This window comes from Haliotis rufescens, unplaced genomic scaffold (genome assembly GCF_023055435.1).
Source record: "Haliotis rufescens isolate VD_foot unplaced genomic scaffold, xgHalRufe1.0.p SCAF_13, whole genome shotgun sequence".
NCBI lineage: Eukaryota > Metazoa > Mollusca > Gastropoda > Lepetellida > Haliotidae > Haliotis > Haliotis rufescens.
Genome location: NW_025963813.1, coordinates 33,949,426 through 33,969,270, shown reverse-complemented (window position 1 = coordinate 33,969,270; position 19,845 = coordinate 33,949,426). Strand labels below are relative to the sequence as shown.

The window sequence follows — 19,845 nt, the reverse complement described above, 5'->3', positions numbered from 1 at the left end:
CTGAGTGCGGCGTTAAACAACAAACCAACCAACCAATTATGTTTTAATTAAATCTGTACAAATTGGAGGGAAGATCACCTGTAGATACCAGCAAAAGGCAGGGATTCGATCCCTCATTCATCGGATTCTGTGGACGCGTATCCGTGCACGTCTAAGCGGTGTTAGTAAACATCTAGATATGAGGAATGAGATATCAGGATAAACAGGAATAAGTATCATGGTCACGTTACCATTGGAAATAATATGACATAATATACATATATGTATATAACATTGTCTCTATGATATTAGTGTAGGCAGTAACTATTATAGACCCACGTATTAGGATGCGAGTTTTACATTATCGAATTCCACATTGCAAGAACTGCCACATGTCCAAGGGCTGGTCATCTTTAATAGTTTCCTATTTCAATAATTGACAAACACAGAGGAGATTTAGTTCAATTTGAGGCGGAAATGTTCCATTCGTATGGTTTGTTTCCGATTCTGCTACTGCATCTCTTATGCACGACCATACACCGTACCTAACTGCTACAGGATGCAGCTTATTGAGTTCGGAGTCCCGCTGTCTGAATACCAGATTGGATTATCTGATTGGTATCAAGAGATGGGACAGCGAGGGCAGTTGTTTATTAAATTTGACATCGTGACTTAGGCTTTGTATGCAGATGGAGGTGGAATCTGGTGTGTGTTTACTTCCCATATTCAGTTATGCAGCACTGGATACTAGAGACAGTACTGGCCTTCTTTATGCAGTGTCTGTGTTGTGTGAGACACACGTTGGTTAGGTACACGCTGCTGGGGTCTATTGGCATGTAACTATACACCGATGGCATCACTAAGGTCCACTCGGCTTATTCCGCACTATACATACTTCTATATATTCTATTTGTAACCGGGGGCACGGTGGCCCAGTCGTCTAAGGCGCCGCGATTCGCTGTGCAGAGTTGCGTCCCTTGGGCACGCCAGAAACCTATGACTGTGGGTTCGAATCCCAGTTCGCCCCGATTATGTATGTAGGTTTGTAAGCACCATAGCCGTGCTCGTGGGTTTCACCGAAGTGGTAAACGTCTGAGACCTGCATCACTTCGGCCCTTCCTCCCACATTAAACTGACACGCCGTGATATAACTGGAATAAACCCAACTCACTCACTCAATATTTGTAACCATCACCGCGATACGGACCCGAGTCGGCTCCACTCAGCTTCCAAGCAATGATATTGCATGAATTCATTGTAAACCGTGAACACATAATCCTGAGCGTATTTAATGGCCGTTTGTTTTGTTTTTAAATAGACTGACGATAATAACATAGATTGCCGAAATTTGCTTTTGGAAACAAAAAAAGTTTACGTTGATGGAAAGTTACACAGATGATAGTATTGTTCGACAGAACGAAACAAATGTAAATCGCTGCAAGTTGCTGCGTTTATGCTATGGTGCATGTTTAAACTGACGTTATGAAGAAACCCTGCAATGCATGATATCCACGTATGCACATGAGGGTATAAAACGATGGCATGGGAAACGAACAGAGAAATAACCGGGAGTATGGCCAAGCTAACTGCTGAGAGAGGACAATTTGTATGGTGCTGTAGGGGCCAAATTGTGCCCACGTCAAAAATCTCGCGCTGTACTAAGTTGATTCAGCGTTACAGGATGACTGGCAGAATTGACCCCGCGTCAGACTTATTTTATCTCCACTAAGACACAATATACTGACTCCGAGACGACCAGTCCTTGTTTTAACCCCTTAATACCGAACGTCAGGCAGGGTAACAACAAGTACCACGCTACACATGTATGTATTTTGGTATGACGCGGCCGGAGAACGAACCCCAGACCTTCCTCTCTCCGGGCGCATGCTGTTCGACCAGACGATGGAGGCAAGTTGTGGTGCGGATTCCAAGATGTTCCTGTGTACTGCACAGGCCACGATGCCCCTGTCTACTGCACAGACAACGATGATGTCTACTACACAAACCACGATGATCCTGAGTGTCTACTGCACAGACCACGATGTTCCTGTCTACTGCACAGACCACGATGTTCTTGTCAACTGCACAGACCACGATGTTCCTGTCTACTGCACAGACCACGATGTTCTTGTCAACTGCACAGACCACGATGCATATGCTTCTGTTTACTGCACAAACCACGATGCTTCTGTCTACTGCACAGACCACGATGTTCTTGTCAACTGCACAGACCACGATGTTCCTATCTACTGCACAGACCACGATGTTCTTGTAAACTGCACAGACCACGATGTTCCTATCTACTGCACAGACCACGATGTTCTTGTCAACTGCACAGACCACGATGTTCCTATCTACTGCACAGACCACGATGTTCTTGTCAACTGCACAGACCACGATGTTCCTATCTACTGCACAGACAACGATGTTCTTGTAAACTGCACAGACCACGATGTTCCTATCTACTGCACAGACAACGATGATGTCTACTACACAGACCACGACGTTCCTATCTATTGCATATACCACGATGTTCCCGTCAACTGCACCGACCACGATGCTTGTCAACTGCACAGACCACGTTGTTCCTTTCTACTGCACAGACCACGATGTTCTTGTCAACTGCACAAACCACGATGCTTCTGTCTACTGCACAGACCACGATGTTCCTGTCTACTGCACAGACCACGATGTTCTTGTCAACTGCACAGACCACGATGTTCCTATCTACTGCACAGACCACGATGTTCTTGTCAACTGCACAGACCACGATGTTCCTATCTACTGCACAGACCACGATGTTCTTGTCAACTGCACAGACCACGATGTTCCTATCTACTGCACAGACCACGATGTTCTTGTAAACTGCACAGACCACGATGCATATGCTTCTGTTTACTGCACAAACCACGATGCTTCTGTTTACTGCACAGACCACGATGCTTCTGTCTACTGCACAGACCACGATGTTCCTGTCAACTGCACAGACCACGATGCCCCTGTCTACTGCACAGACAACGATGATGTCTACTACACAGGCCACGACGTTCCTATCTATTGCACATACCACGATGTTCCCGTCAACTGCACCGACCACGATGCTTCTGTCTACTGCACAGACCAAGATGCTTCTGACTACTGCACAGACCAAGATGCTTCTGTCTACTGCACAGACCACGATGTTCCTATCTACTGCACCGACCACGATGTTCCTTTCTACTTCACAGACAGTCGTTCATCGTTTCGAACAAAACGCCATTGGAGTGTCTGGCGTCATGACGTGATTTCGCGAACAAGCTGCCTGTGATGTAAATATGGCTGAAATTATTCCCGAAACACATACAACATTATCGAGATTCAACGATCATCTATAACTGTGTTGGCTGACATCTTAATTATAATCTTGACAGGAGCACGTCATTGCCCGAGAGCACTATCCTGATGGTATGTAACTGACACGAACCAGAGACTCTGTCTATCCAGAGAAACGAAATCAAAACTCAGGCATATTGGAATTCAATGGTAAACATCCAAATCACTGACTTCAAAAAATAAATCAATTATTCATCTTCGATTATACGATTGATTATATTTCAATTATATTATGACACATGCCCTGGAAGAATTTGCAGCACCGTTCCGTCTTCAGCCTGGCTCAAATGACACAGTGCATCAACCTAGATGCATAGTCAAAAGGCATTCAACTTTCACCGCCATGTTAGACATCATCTGTAGTCTCTACGATCTTTCCATCAGAAACAATACTTCGCCAAAGAACTGATTTTTTGTATAATTGCTTATAGCCATTAAAAGTTTGTTGGCCGTTGTGGACGATGTTGCAAGCCGTAACGTTAACAATCCATTAGGAGGGGCAAAGACATCATACATGAACATAACGCTTTGTTTTCTTCCAAAAATGGACAAAAATAAAATTGTTTTAATCAAATATAAATAATCTATTTGCCAACACCAAAAGTAATAAGTTAACAAGGGATGATTCAAATAAATTTATACTTTACGTCCGTATTTAAAGTTTTGTTTCAATGATATTATTTAACAATTGGTCGTCCAATCCTATAAACGATGTAGTAACAGTGGCCTTACAGTTAAAATGTTGCGGAGTGTGACATCTGTTCGTGTCTGATAAGAAAAACTGAGGCGACGGGAGAAGCTTTGCAGAGTTTCGTCTTTTAGACATCCTGGAATCTAAAAAACATGGAATCTGCCTGATTTCATTTTTTGTTTTGCCAGCAGGTATCCGAAGATTAAAATTATGAAAATATAAGTTTGTATTACTGTACAAACACCAGGAGAGAATGCGGTCAAAAAAAGTATACATCCAACTTCCATATACCATGTGCTACTTCAATGAAATATTCCTTGAGTCTGCATTTCTATGGTCACACAATCCTAGAAAGAGTTTGTCTTTGCAACGGCGACATGAAACCTATCCTTTACTGTGTGCTTCAGTTCTCTACTGGGGGCACGGGTGGCCTAGTCGTCTAAGGTGCTGCGATTCGCTGTGCAGAGTTGCGTCCCTTGGGCACGCAAGAAACCTATGATTGTGGGTTCGAATCCCGGTTCGCCCCGATTATGTTTCTAGGTTTGTAAGCACCATACCCGTGCTCGTGGGTTTCACCGAAGTGGTAAACGTCTGAGACCTGCATCACTGCGGGCTTTCCTCCCACATTAAGCTGACACGCCGTGATATAATTGGAATACTGTTAAAAGCGGCGTTACACCCAACTCACTCACTCACACACTCACTCAGTTCTCTACTTCAAAACCATACACTATTGATCCTGCTGTTGTAATTATATGGCAGTTGGCATTTGAGTACTATTTTAAGAGGACAAATAGGAAAATAACGAAATAAACAGTATCATTTTAATAATCTATCATTTTTAATTTCTGAAACATACAACCAATATACTTACGAAAACGACAGGGTATTTTACTATCATTGGTTGTGAACAAACATTAAATTTTATTTAAAAAAGGATTTATACAACAATAATTTGGTAATAAAACAATTCTTTCTAGTGTTAGACATCTACACTCCAACTTATAATGATATTCATCTACCACTGTACCTGTGTGACAGAGCCTGCAAACGACCCGTTTTTACTGGCAAAATTATCAAAATTGTACGAAATTATCATTTGGGGTAACAAAATATAATTTTCAAAGGAAACAACAGGTTTAATACAAGTATATACCTGTCCTTTTGAAGTTAAGGAACGCCTCCGTGGTCTAGTTGCAGAGCGTCCGCCCGGAGAGCGGAGGGTCAGGGGTTCGAACATACATGTACATGTACCAAAAGACGTCAAAAGATGGTACTTGTTGTTACCCTGCCTGGCGCTCGGCAATAAGGAGCTAAAACAAGGACTGGCTGGCTCGGAGTCAGAATACTGTATCTGTGTGGGACATTCGTGTTAAGCAGTGGCATGGTATCTCAGTGGGATGGCACTATGAAATTGGCATCAGTCCGGACTAGTACAAGCAGCCACACACACACACAGACACACACACACACACACACACACACACACACACACACACACACACACACACACACACACACACACACACACAGGTTCATGCACGTCGCTATATAAGTGCAATAATTTTGGAGGCGAAGTTAAACCCAATTTCACCTCACCTCACCTCACCTCACCTCACCTCACCTCACCTCACCTCACCTCACCTCACCTCACCTCACCTCACCTCACCTCACCTCACCTTTGAAGATAAGACAAGTCATGGTGTCAACTTTACTTCAGCATTTGATATTAATATTTCAAATTATTTCCACTTCAGTTTAGTTTATTTTGGTAGATATGATTTCCATAAACGCCAGGGTTTACAATACAATAAGAGTCATAGATTGGCTGAAAAGTACAAACTGTGCAAATATATGGGGTAATTTGAAAACCAGCTTAGTAGTATTCTCTGAGGACAATTACAACACCATCGCAGTAAACCCTTCACATTAAACACATTTACAACCACCAGTAGGACATGAAGTCATTGAGTGAATGGGTATATATTTAGCAATATTCTAGCAATATCACGGCGAGGACATCTGAACTGTGCTTCGTTTCGCGAACACCTGCTGTGTTATAAGTCGTATAATTTGCAGCGCTATTTTGCCTTTTACGCCTACGGGATCTGTTTCGGCGGAATCTAGACGGATTCTTCTCTGGCGTTGCCGTTTTATATCAAAATAACATATAAGAAATTGAAAAATATCATGTAGAATATAAAATGTATATGTTTAAATCGCAGCATGTGCGTGTTTCGTTCAGCGTGTAATAATCATTCTGACAATTTCATGTAAACAAATTAATGAATGGTCATTTCATTTTAAATAAACTGAATATATAACTTTACAAAAACTGATAACATTTTTCAACACGAGATACAAACATTTTTCAAAGAAAAGATAGTTGTTTTAAAATTGCTGTTGGTCGTTTGAATGACAGAATATTGAATATCGAGTATTCTCTCGCGTTAACTTTCAATATTGTATTCACACATTGTATCCATGTGGTGAGACTTACTTGTGGTATTTTAGTTTCAATTGATATGATGGCCCAATACAACAAATTCAGTTGCACTTAACTTTCTTGGATGGTCGTGGTTGTCTTCCACACTGCCGACGATGTCGTTGGCGGGGTAGACTCCCAGTGAACACATTTGGTAGTTTCAATTCCATACATGTAGTAAAGTATCACGTGCCTTCTGTCACGAGTATTTGGGTTGACTCTCATGTTAACTTTTGCGATTGCCATTTTGAAATGATTATCCATATCTGTCAGTCCCGTGAAGATTCCGGGGTAGAATAGGTCTTCAGCAACCCGTGCTTGCCGTGAAAGGTAACTATGCTTGTCGTAAAAGGCGACTAACGGGAACGGGTTGTTAGGCTCGCTGACTTGGTTAACGCTTGTCATTCATCGATCCCAATTGCGTGGATCGATGCTCATAATATTTATCCCTGGATTGTCTAGTCCAGACTCGATTATTTACAGACCGCCGTCATATAGCTGGAATATTGCTGAGTGTGGTACAAAACAACAAACCAACCAACCGTTTATGTCAGTACAAGCAATTTTAATTGATTGATTAATTGTTTTATGTTATGTAAACACAGTTCATACTTATCGTATTGCTGCCAACTCACTGATTGACCGTCATACTCAGACAGTGAGTGGTACTCATTTAAAACAGACCACAGCCAACAGACCATTGTACCGTGACCACTACTGATTTCGGGGACTAGGAAGGTCAGATCAAAAAGGGAGGTGAGAGGGTGTCTGGGAAATGTTGATGAAATTGACATGTCTATACTTCGCGCTGTGAAGACGGGGTTTAGAATTGTCCCGGGCATGTTACGATACTTAAAGAACCAACTCAAGCACATATGTCAATCGCTTTACACGTCCGTGTTTATTTGTCTGTAATGAGAAGACAAAGCCATGATCAAGATAGGTTGGTTGGTTGGTTAGTTTGTTGTTTAACTCCGCACTCAGCAATATTCCAGCTATATGACGGCGGTCTGTGAATCATCGAGTCAGGACCAGACAATTCAGTGATTAATATCATGAGCATCGATCCACGCAATTGGGATCGATGACATGCATCAACCAAGTCAGCGAGCCTGACCACCCGATCCCGTTAGTCGCCTTTTACGACAAGCATAGTCACCTTTTAGGGCTAGCATGGGTTGCTGAAGACCTATTCTACCCCGGAATCTTCACGGGTCTGATCAAGATAGGAGTGCATTCTTCTATGTGCCCTGTCTTTTAACGAAAAGCTTCCAACATCACGATCAATGTACGAACAACCATTCATACTTAATCGGACTAACTTCTATCCTTGATATCAGTAAATATGTTATTAATTCAGCCATTTTCTTCCATTTCACTTGGCAGAAGGCTACATTAGCAGTGAAAACGTCGCTGATTCCAATCCCGATGGCGACACGCGATTTTTATCGAGTTACACTATCATGAAATCAAATGAAAAAAATAAGTTCTGTCATGCCAAGTGGTGTCTAACTCAAACCTCAAAGACAAGGAAACCATGTTTAAAAAGAAATATGGTCTTGAGTGGTGGCGAGTAAATCAACTGTCTGAGAAGAAACTAGAGCACGTTCCTAGAGGGCGACGTCTCGGTCCTCTTTCATCCACGGCGAGACGATTCTTGTCTTGTTTTTTTCCTTGGAAGAACCCCTCTTTTCCCTTTCAGTCGGCAGTGTGTAAATATAATTAAGCCAAACTCTCACAGCGACAACTGAAACTGTCCGATGGTATAACCTCAATAGGGGCGGTCGGGTAGCCTAGTGGTTAAAGCGTTCGCTCGTCACGCCGAAGACCCGATTCCCGACATGGGTACAATGTGTGAAGCCCATTTCTGGTGTCCCCCGCCGTGATATTGCTGGAATATTGCTAAAAGCGGCGTAAAACCATACTAACTCACTCACTCACTATAACCTCAATAGGGAAGATAGGCTTTGCTCTCTCTGTAAAAATAAAACTGGTGATGAATTCCATTTTATACTAGAATGCCATGAATTGGATCATTTAAGAAATAAATATCTCCCATTATATTATTGTAAATATCCAAATACTGAAAAAATTGTTTCACTTATGACTTGTTCTTTTTTACCCTCTCCTCTTACGACTAGCCCAGTATGTAAAATATGGACTGCGTATGCTCCACTAACTATTGTCTCATTTCTTTGTATATATGTCTCTCTTGTCAACTTCGATTCATGATAAATTAACATCTTCTTCTTCTTCATCTTCTTCTTCGTTGACAGTCCGCGTAGGTCAGCTTTGTGTGCTTGTTTATTAACTCCACACTCCAGCTGTTTAACGGCGGCCTGTAAATAATCTAATCTGGACCAGCCACTCCAGTGATTGATATCATGAGGACCGTTCCATGCCGTGTGGTATAAGGGACCACGCGCTCTATATAGCATCGCTTCCTACGACCAATATAGGTTGCCAGGGACCTATTCTTGACCGGAATCACGTGGCAGCATATCATCTCCATCAGACATCACTGGAAGCGTCAACTAAGGAATTGTCCGTCTGACAACTGGATGTCCAAGAACTTCCGACAATGCCTCAGAATGTCAAAAAAGAGTTACATACGCTCATATGAAATAAATTGACAACTGCAAGAAATGTACTTATTGTAATTATTTGAAAGCAGCGCAAAAGTTATTCGTTCACCCCTACCAACTCATCGATCGTTTTTATTTATATAAATTGCCCTTCTTACCTATGCTGTGAAGCCCATTTCTGGTGTCCCCCGCCGTGATGTTGCTGGAATATTGCTAAAATAAAGCGGCGTAAAACCATACTCACTCACTCACTCTTAACTATGCTTTAACGAACAAATTGCTGAATACAAACACGATACATAAATGAGTACAATATTATCTGTGCTCTAAAAAGCAAATCATTTGTGGAACGCGTTTCTGTTAAAAACAAATAATAGTTACAAGCTTTATTGCACAAACGAACAAATATTTTCAAACATAATCCTGGACCCATTATCGAATTTCCAATGTAAATTGATACCAATAAACAAAACAGTAACTGCAAACAGCAATGTTCAACTGAAAGTACTCTCACCTTACCTTGTTTTGAAAGATCCGGGGTAGAATAGGTCTTGAGCAACCCATACTTGCCGTAAAAGTCGACTATGCTTGTCGTAAGAGGCGACTAACGGGCTTGGTTGATACATGTTATCGATTCCAGTTCCGTGGATCGATGTTCATGATGTCAATCACTTGAGTTGTCTGGTCCAGACTCTATTATTTACAGACCGCCGTCATACAGCTGGAATATTGCTGAGTGCGGCGTTAAACAACAAACAAACAAACAAAACCTTGTTTTGAATCCAAGTAACCAAAGAAATAATTAACACACACCATTTATATCAGCCAACAGATCACTGAATTACGAGGGAAAACTGGATAATTTAATTATCACCTAATGAAGATGAGGGATAATTTGTCTGATCAAACATACGTATCAAGACGCAGCAAAAGCATCCTTTGAACAGCAACATGTTAACATTACACATCCAAATACTTGTAATGTACATATTTTTTATTCAAATCAATATTACTTCAATTTGTTATAAAACACGTTGGGTTTTGCTTACAACGTGCACACATTTTGAAATGCAGATTTATGTATAGGTTATAGGTCATATATTTAAGAAATAAACGAGTGGGAGTTGTTTATCGTACTATAAAGCACTGCAGGGAGAGTAATCTATGAGGGGCGCAGCATTATGTATTATTTATTAGAGTGTCCATTGTATGTCCACCAAAGAAAATCTATGCTAATAATAATTCGGGACATTTTACAGAACGCCGTGAACAAAAATGTTAAATCAGATTTAAGTTAGATGTTAAACGGAACTGAATGTTTGTCCATTATCGAAAATCAACATACCTTTATGTTTATAAGTCATACAAAGAAATACGGTTAACACTTTAATGTAAATATACTTGTCTCTCCTTTCCACATTTCATTTGTTAGCTATACACACATCTTCTTTTCGGTTTTCCTTGTATATGATTTACTGCTCAAGCTTTTGTAAATACCATGGAGAGGGAGTCCTGAGTTGGATAACTTGTTCCCAATCCATTTAAATCTGGATAAAATACAGTAGACTACGGTTAAAACGAACACGCTTATAACGTACTGACGGATAAGACGAACTTATTTTTTGGTCCAGACTATTTGCTGTATATATGCTGTATATATGCTTATAACGAACTACGGTTATAACGAACTAAAATTAGTTGTCCCTTTGAGTTCGTTTTAACCGTAGTTTACTGTATGTTTAAACTTAACTACCATTATGTAACATCCACTTTAAAGATGTTCATAAAATATACAAGCTTTAATAATATTAAACCCTATTTAAAAATGACGACTACCTCAATAGAATCCGACCTCGACAAAGTTGGACAAGTCCATTTTATGCACAGGTGGGTATTTCCCGCATATTTTCATAATCCTCACTTCGACGTCGATCACCTGCGTCTTTTCCCCCAATACCGATTGTCATATCTCTCTCGGTTTTGGATGCGATCGTTCGTCCATCGCGTTTGTCTGCGTTTCCCAGCTATAGCTGGGGGGAACAACTTTCCTCACAAAAGTAACGTCGTCAAACATACAATGTCATCAAATTACGAGAGCACGTTCGAATCTCCAGAAATGACGTCATGATTGAGCAATGTTTTATCATGAAATAAACCACGCTTCGTAGCTATCATATATATGTATGTGTGTGTGAGTGAGAGAGAGAAAGAGAGAGAGAGAGAGAGAGCGAGAAGAGAGAGAGAGAGAGTGGGGCGGGTGCTACCGACAGAGCAGGACATGCGATGTCATCACTGATTTTCAGTGATCCATTCATATAATTTTCATCACTGTCTTGGATGTGACGCGGATATTCCAGACTGATTCTTCTCTGCCGTTGACGTTTGGAATGTACCTGTCATTGGCTTACCGTAGAGACATTTCATACAATGAAAGCGCTTATGTTTGATTAATCATCAATAGTCTGCCAGTGTGATGCTGATTGAAAGCCTTGATACAATCTTCAGTGTGCGTTGTTAGAGTCTACAGGTACAAAAGTTGAGCAGTGACCAAGCATTCATGATTGATTAAAGCTGCAATATCAATGCAATATAAATGCTATGTCTATAAATGGTCACAAAATATAAAAGTGAAACTATCATTATGCATAAGAGAGTCAGACTTCTTAATATGTTGTTATAATTAACCGCTATCGTGTCTTTGGACATGGTTGATAGAGTGACCTCAATACCACAGTGCGAGTAGGGGTTTACAGTACTTCATTCAGTGTACCCATGTTGGGAATCGACCGATTTAACGACGTGGCCACCGCTTCGCCAATTTAATAGATTGTGACACGTGGTCCTGTGCAAAGCGCACAGGTCACAAATCAGGTGAAGCAACGTCGGTCGCGGAGAGTCCTTGGATGGGTGACCGCGTTTCGGCAGCTTGGCTCCTGAGACTTTCAAGGTCTTTAGTCCTGCCCCACACACGTAGCGTCTCCTTGGGCAAGTGACTTTGTTCGAAATGTACCTCTGTTCAGGGAAGGGGTACCCGGTAGGATGAGATGGCAACGAGGTTGTAAACCTTCTAGCGCCTAAAAGGCAGCTTGGGTTGTATACTCCCCGGGGAGCTGACATTATGGAGTGCACACTGATCCAGTGACCGGGGTAATAATAGCGCTTTGAGCATGCCCCTGAGTGATGTGGAAATATGCGCAATATCAATTACCAGTAAGTATCTTAAATAACTTGTTAACGCTAATCAACTGAGCAAAAAAAATAGTTTTATCTTAATAGCCGTCATATTGTCCATCTTCCAGGACAGTCATGGCTTTGTACATGTACTTATTATCCTTTTTCATCACCAGGGTCTGCAGATCTTCCCGAGGCAAATGAGTTAACTGACTATAAAAGTCCAGTTTCCACCCTTGCCGAACTAGGCTGGTAATATGGAGTTACATTTTGGCTGGGCTAACGAGTCTATACATAGTCCAATCAAAATCGCGCAACGAAATAGAAATCCGGTTCGTAAACTGTCATGGAAACTTCGGTCGATTGCTGGATTTGCAAAGCATTTACACCGCCAACTCGTTTTCAACAGATATTTTCCAAATCTGTTCATGTTTTTAATCAAGGTGCTCACGTGATTTGATGCAATTCGCGATGTAAGACACGTTTTACCACAATATATATCTTGATTATCGATCAGATCGGTTGACTGGGTGCCGCCATTTTGTTTGAAGCAATTCAAGTGATACGAGAGATGGAATCTTATTGGTCAATAGGGAGAGGCTTAGAAGGGACATAACTCGTAATATCCACTGGTGACGCTACGATCGAGCCCAGGAATTCAAGCCTAGTTCGGCAAGGGAGGAAACTGGACTTTTTAAGTCAGTTAACCTCTTGCCTCGGGAAGATGGGTTCTTCATGCAATCTCATCTCTCCAGACCAGTCAGATCGACTCTACCGATGTGAACGTAACTGTGCAGAAAGAATATTTCAAAACATTTGTAACCTAATTGTATGATTTCAGCTTTGAATATTTCACATTGATGCTGGCCTTTGTTTCATTCTGTGAAGGAAACCTACTTCATGCAAGGTCCTTTTGGTAATTATCACGACAGCCATCATGTACTGTTTACAACAGAGATCATTTGGGCGAGGTTTTGTCGCTGTTTCTAAGATATGGCCCTTTAAATCTCCCTTCATCGCTGCTTCATCAGTTTCGACCTGCTTTATTAACTTCCTAGCGTGTAGAATGCACTTTTAAGAGAGTTTAACGTTGGCAAACACACGTTTCACTCTTTCACTTCTTCACGTTCAACCTGCCTTCCCTGTCACTGCGTATTTCTTCACTAATCAAAAGACCTGGTTTGCCTGCTTCAAACAGTATGTCTATCCAAAGTGTAGACCCCCTTTCGGGGTTGTTCGGTTCATCTGTGAGGAGTGCATTAAAGAGCTCGAATCGGTAAATTTGATGTCTGTCTCTCAAATTGCGGTTTCTTGGTCTGCTTGTTCAATCATAGGATCCTGGCGTGTCCAAGGGACGCAACTCTGCACAGCGGAACGCGGCGCCTTAGACGACTGGACCACCCGTGCCCCCTTAGTAGTTGAGTATTACCTCCGTTATCCAGAAACAATGTCCAAGTCTTTGAAAGGCAATGTCCAAGTTTCATACATCGAGGCCGTGGAGAATGGTTGCCCTTCATTCCACACAAACAACAGAAATATTGCAGGTCCAGTAACTAGATTTGCCAGAACATAAATTGTTACACAAGTATGTGAACAAACTATTGCGATTTAAGGTAGGATATTCATGAAATAATAATTGTTAATCGGTGTCGTTTTCGGTGTACACGAAACGAAATGATCCGAAAATTTGCGTGGATGACTTCAACAAATACAAATTAAAGATAAAAAATAATCATCACTCTAGTGTTCTCAATGTGCACATCTTTCGTCAGGTCGATAGTGTGTGTGTTTGTTGTTTTACACCAGTGTCACCAATATCCCACTATATCATGGCGGTCTGTAAATGCTCGGGTCTGGGCACATATACATATTCCAAACAACATACCACTACGTCGGTGTACGATGACATGCAATCCACAGGTCAAAGGTTCTGGTGATCCTGTAACCAGATCAATACCACAAAAGTCATAATACTGTAGCGCCCATAAAATTTCCGAGTCCCGTGATGGGATTCCAACCACGGAGCTTCTGATCAGAGGTCGAACGTCTTGTCCACATGACCAAAGAGGTTAACCACGTCAGCAAGCTGACAAGTTAAGGAAGTCATCTGTGGGCTAACTCTACTCCCTGCTCCACGCCGGGGTTAACCTCTTTGGTCATGTGGACAAGACGTCCGACCTCTGATCAGAAGGTCCTTGGTTCGAATCCCATCACGGGACTCGGAAATTTTACCAATCAGGGCAGACAGATCGTATGTAATAACGTGCCGATGTTTCCTCAAGTGCATTTAAGCAAATATTCTCAATGTTGATTGTTCATTAGAAGCCACATGACGTCCCACTTGCTCATTGTTTTTGGGGCGGTGGGAAGCTTAGTGGTTAAAACGTTCGCTCGTTGCCAAAGAACCGAGTCCGAATCCCTGCATAGGTCAAATGTATGAAGCCTATTTCTAGTGTCCCCCGTAATATTGCTGGAATATTACTGAAAGCGGCATAAAACCATTTTCATTCGCCCACTCGGTTGTGAAAAAATAGAATATGACGTCATCCATTGTTTTAAACGTTAGACATATAAGGCATTGCGTCATCTTAACACTATGCGTCCTTTAAACAGATTTTCCGCCTTTTTGTGCTCAGTGGAAATTCAATGATTATCTGTTTCCGGAGATAATCGAGTTATGCTTTGGCGTTGTCGTGTTAAATTTCAGTGAAGTTCTTCTGTAGGTTGTCATTTCATGCGTTTTCCTGTATTGTCTTGACATCTGAAATTTCAAGACAATCACAGTGACTGTAAAACAGATAACTGAAAAACAAACATGCGAACATAAAACATCGATCAAGTTTATTTTTCACAGAGAGAAATGACGTTAAATATGCACAATATGCACCAACATGAAACATACATGAGTGAAGACCCATTCCAATTTAATCAGTTGTCATAAAGCTAACCTCATGTAGAATTCTTGAACCAATGAAATACTGAAAACGATGTTTTGTTCTTGAATCCGATTGATTGTGTGGGTGCCACGTGCTTGTTTGGAGAACCAATCACAGCTGATGTAGATGGATGTACTATATGTTTATAGCCCTGGAGACATTCCTTGCGTCAACTGTCCCGGAAGATGCAAAGGCGACATTTGAAGGTCAATACCGAAGGGGATAGGCACATTTCTACATCTCTGTGAAAGATCGAGGGTCAAGAAATTATAATGTCATAAGTTCATCAGTATTTTCATAACATGACAGAAGGTCTTGAAAGTCTGTGATCACAGTGATGAGAGTAGGCACAGTATATACCACACTATATCCTGTGTGACAGTATAATTATACTACACGATATCCTGTGTGACAGTACATACCACACTATAACCTGTGTGACAGTACATACTACACGAGATCCTGTGTAACAGTATATACCACACTATAACCTGTGTGACAGTATCTACCACACTATAACCTGTGTGACAGTATATACCACACTGCAACTTGTGTGACAGTATATACCACACTATAACTTGTGTGACAGTGTATTCCAAACTATAACCTGTGTGACAGTACATACTACACGATATCCTGTGTGACAGTATATACCACACTATAACCTGTGTGACAGTATATACCACACTATAACCTGTGTTACAGTATATACCACACCATAACCTGTGTGACAGTATATACCACACTATAACATGTGTGACAGTATATACCACACTATAACTTGTGTGACAGTATATACCACACTATAACTTGTGTGACAGTATATACCACACTATAACTTGTGTTACAGTATATACCACCCTATAACTTGTGTGACAGTATATACCAAACCATAACCTGTGTGACAGTACATACTACACGATATCCTGTGTGACAGTATATACCACACCATAACCTGTGTGACAGTACATACTACACGATATCCTGTGTGACAGTATACACCACACCATAACCTGTGTGACAGTACATACTACACGATATCCTGTGTGACAGTATATACCACACCATAACCTGTGTGACAGTACATACTACACGATATCCTGTGTGGCAGTATATACCACACCATAACCTGTGTGACAGCATATACCACACTATCATCTGTGTGACGGTTTATACCACACTGTAACCTGTGTCATGACACTATATCTTGTGTGACAGCAGAAATGACACTATAACCTGTGTGACATCACACATGACATTATAACTCGTATGACAGCAGACATAACACTTTAACCTGTGTGAAAGCACACATGACACTATAACATGTGTGACAGCAGACGTGACACTTTAACCTGTGTGACAGCAGACATGACACTATAACCTTTGTGGAAGTCAACATGACACGATAATCTGTGTGACAGCACACATGACACTACAATATGTGTAACAGCAGACATGACACTTTAACTCGTATGACAGCAGACATGACACTATAACCTGTATGACAGCACACATGACACTATAACCTGTGCGACAGCAGACATGACACCATAACATGTGTGACAGCAGACATGACACTTTAACCTGTGTGACAGCACACATGACACTATAACCTGTGTGACAGCAGACATGGCACTATTACATGTACCTGTGTGACATCAGACATGACACTATAACATGCGCGACAGCAGACATGACACTATAACATGTGTGACAGCAGGCATGACACTGTAACATGTGTGACAGCAGGCATGACACTATAACATGTGTGACAGCAGACATGACACTATAACCATAACCTGTGTGACAGCAGGCATGACACTGTAGCATGTGTGACAGCAGGCATGACACTGTGACATGTGTGACAGCAGGCATGACACTATAACATGTGTGACAGCAGACATGACACTATAACCATAACCTGTGTGACAGCAGGCATGACACTGTAGCATGTGTGACAGCAGGCAGGACACTTTAACCATAACCTGTGTGACAGCAGGCATGACACTATAACCATAACCTGTGTGACAGCAGGCATGACACTGAAGCATGTGTGACAGCAGAAATGGCACTATAACATGTGTGACAGCAGGCATGACACTATTACATGTGTGACAACAGGCATGACACTGTAACATGTATGACAGCAGGCATGACACTATAACATGTCCGACAGCAGACATGACACTATAACCTGTGTAGCAGCAGACATGACACTTTAACCATAACCTGTGTGACAGCAGGCATGACACTGTAGCATTTATGACAGCAGAAATGGCACTATAACATGTGTGACAGCAGGCATGACACTGTAACATGTATGACAGTAGAAATGACACTATAGCATGTGTGACAGCAGGCATGACACTGTAACATGTGTGACAGCAGACGTGACACTTTAACCTGTGTGACAGCAGACATGACACTATAACCTGTGTGGAAGTCAACATGACACGATAACCTGTGTGACAGCAGACATGACACTACAATACGTGTGACAGCAGACATGACACTATAACTCGTATGACAGCAGACATGACACTCTAACCTGTGTGACAGCAGACATGACACTATAATATGTGTGACAGCAGGCATGACACTATAACCTGTATGACAGCACACATGACACTATAACCTGTGTGACAGCAGACATGACACTACAATATGTGTGATAGCAGACATGACACTATAACTCGTATGACAGCAGACATGACACTCTAACCTGTGTGACAGCAGACATGACACTATAATATGTGTGACAGCAGGCATGACACTATAACCTGTATGACAGCACACATGACACTATTACCTGTGTGACATCAGACATGACACTTAAACATGCGCGACAGCAGACATGACACTATAACCTGTGTGACAGCAGACATGACACTATTACCTGTGTGACATCAGACATGACACTTTAACATGCGCGACAGCAGACATGACACTATAACCTGTGTGACAGCAGAAAAGGCACCATAACCTGTGTGGAAGCAGACATGACACGATAACCTGTTTTACAGCACACATGACACTATAACTTGTGTTTCAGCAGACATGATACCATAATATGTGTGACAGCAGACATGACACTATAACCTGTGTGACAGCAGGCATGACACTATAACCTGTATGACAGCACACATGACACTATAACCTGTGTGACAATAACACCACACCATAAAATGTGGAGCCGATAGAGCAGTGACTTCTTGAGTGTTAATCAGGAGGGTCACAGGCGCGGAGAACGTAGGGTTAAAGTTTAATCAGTAATAGCGATCGGCACTGTTTGAGTCAGGAATGTCATTATCTCAAAGGCGACCGCTGATTTCCATTTCCCCGACACGATATGAAGTGTATTCAGTATGCAACGTCGTACACATATCTGATAGCCGCAGGATGGGGCTCCGTGTAAGGAGACCAGATGTCTGATTGTTTGATAGAATGGACTGATTGGTTTCACGATAAGAGATTATAAGATTCATTTACATTGAATTTGATAATGTGAATTGAACGTCTTATGGATATGAAGTTTCGAGTATTTCATTTCTGCCAGTAAACATGTGGCATTGGATTATGAGAATAATATTATTTAGTAATAATAAATATAACTGTCCTGTATATACGACTGTTGCTGATGCCATGTATACATGTACGTAGTGATATAAGGTCAATTATCGAGAATTACATTATTTGCAGAATGGCATCATAGTACTGCTCGTCAGTTTAGAGTCGAGTCAATTAATTTCATAGTGACAGGTTCAGAGCGCGGTGGGGGCGGTCGGGTAGCCTAGCGGTTAAATATAAAACGATCGCTCGTCACGCCGAAGACCCGCATCCGATTCCCGACATGGGTACAATGTGTGAAGCCCATTTCTGGTGTACCCCGCCGTGATATTGCTGGAATATTGCTAAAAGCGGCGTAAAACCATACTCACTCACTCACTCACTCACTCACTCACTCACTCACTGTTTGATGTTTGCAGATGCGTACATAGGTAGAGACGTCAGACTTTGAAAAGCAGTCTATGTTCCATGCACGAAACCACGTTCTCGTGGATAGATGCGTTATATGAATGTTGTGCAACGATTAAGCACCAGTCAAGCTGCATCACGGCGACATGGAAATAATCGGGTATCGATCAAAGAAGCCCGTGATTAAAACCAGCAGCAACGACCCACATCACCGGGGACACTCGGCACAGTCAGACCACCCGATCCTTTTTACCAGATCACATGCGACCTGGTCTGACCCAGTGTCTTCACAGTAAGCTACCCTGGCGACAAGCTCAACAACATATGCCCACCGTTTTGCGAACACCCCGTGTCGTGAGTGTGATTAGTTTACAATGCTGTGGATTAATATTCTGACAGTGTGTTCGAGGTGAAACCATCCTGGCGTCTCAGTCATGACACTACATCGTCAAGTTAGTCTCACACAAGGCAACCGTGCCTTCATTGATCAACGACGGCGCTGTCGTAACTGTGCAGAGTTGATCATAGTTGGTATTGAAGTATTACCCTGATGTCAACTTGAGTTAAGTGTTTCGTAGATGGGAGTACCTATCACAATCAATAAGTACAAGATATCCTTCCTTAACTTGACACCTGTGATAGCACATAATA

At 41.8% G+C, this 19,845-nt stretch overlaps 1 protein-coding gene across 1 annotated transcript; it reads left to right on the top strand.

Annotated features, from left to right (window-relative positions):
* The first annotated feature begins 1,863 nt into the window (after window positions 1-1,863).
* LOC124151531 lies at window positions 1,864-3,286 on the top strand. The gene is made up of 2 exons (XM_046524049.2): window positions 1,864-2,542; window positions 2,637-3,286. Exons 1-2 carry the CDS (start codon window positions 1,864-1,866, stop codon window positions 3,284-3,286), a joined length of 1,329 nt encoding a protein of 442 aa, XP_046380005.2.
* Window positions 3,287-19,845: the final 16,559 nt, after the last annotated feature.

Excerpts from the sequence above, each read along its gene's own strand:
- LOC124151531 (XM_046524049.2), top strand. The coding sequence starts at position 1,864 with ATGCTGTTCGACCAGACGATGGAGGCAAGTTGTGGTGCGGATTCCAAG. Across the intron at positions 2,543-2,636 it reads CTGCACCGACCACGATGCTT|ACCACGATGTTCCTGTCTAC; the intron begins GTCAACTGCACA and ends TCTACTGCACAG.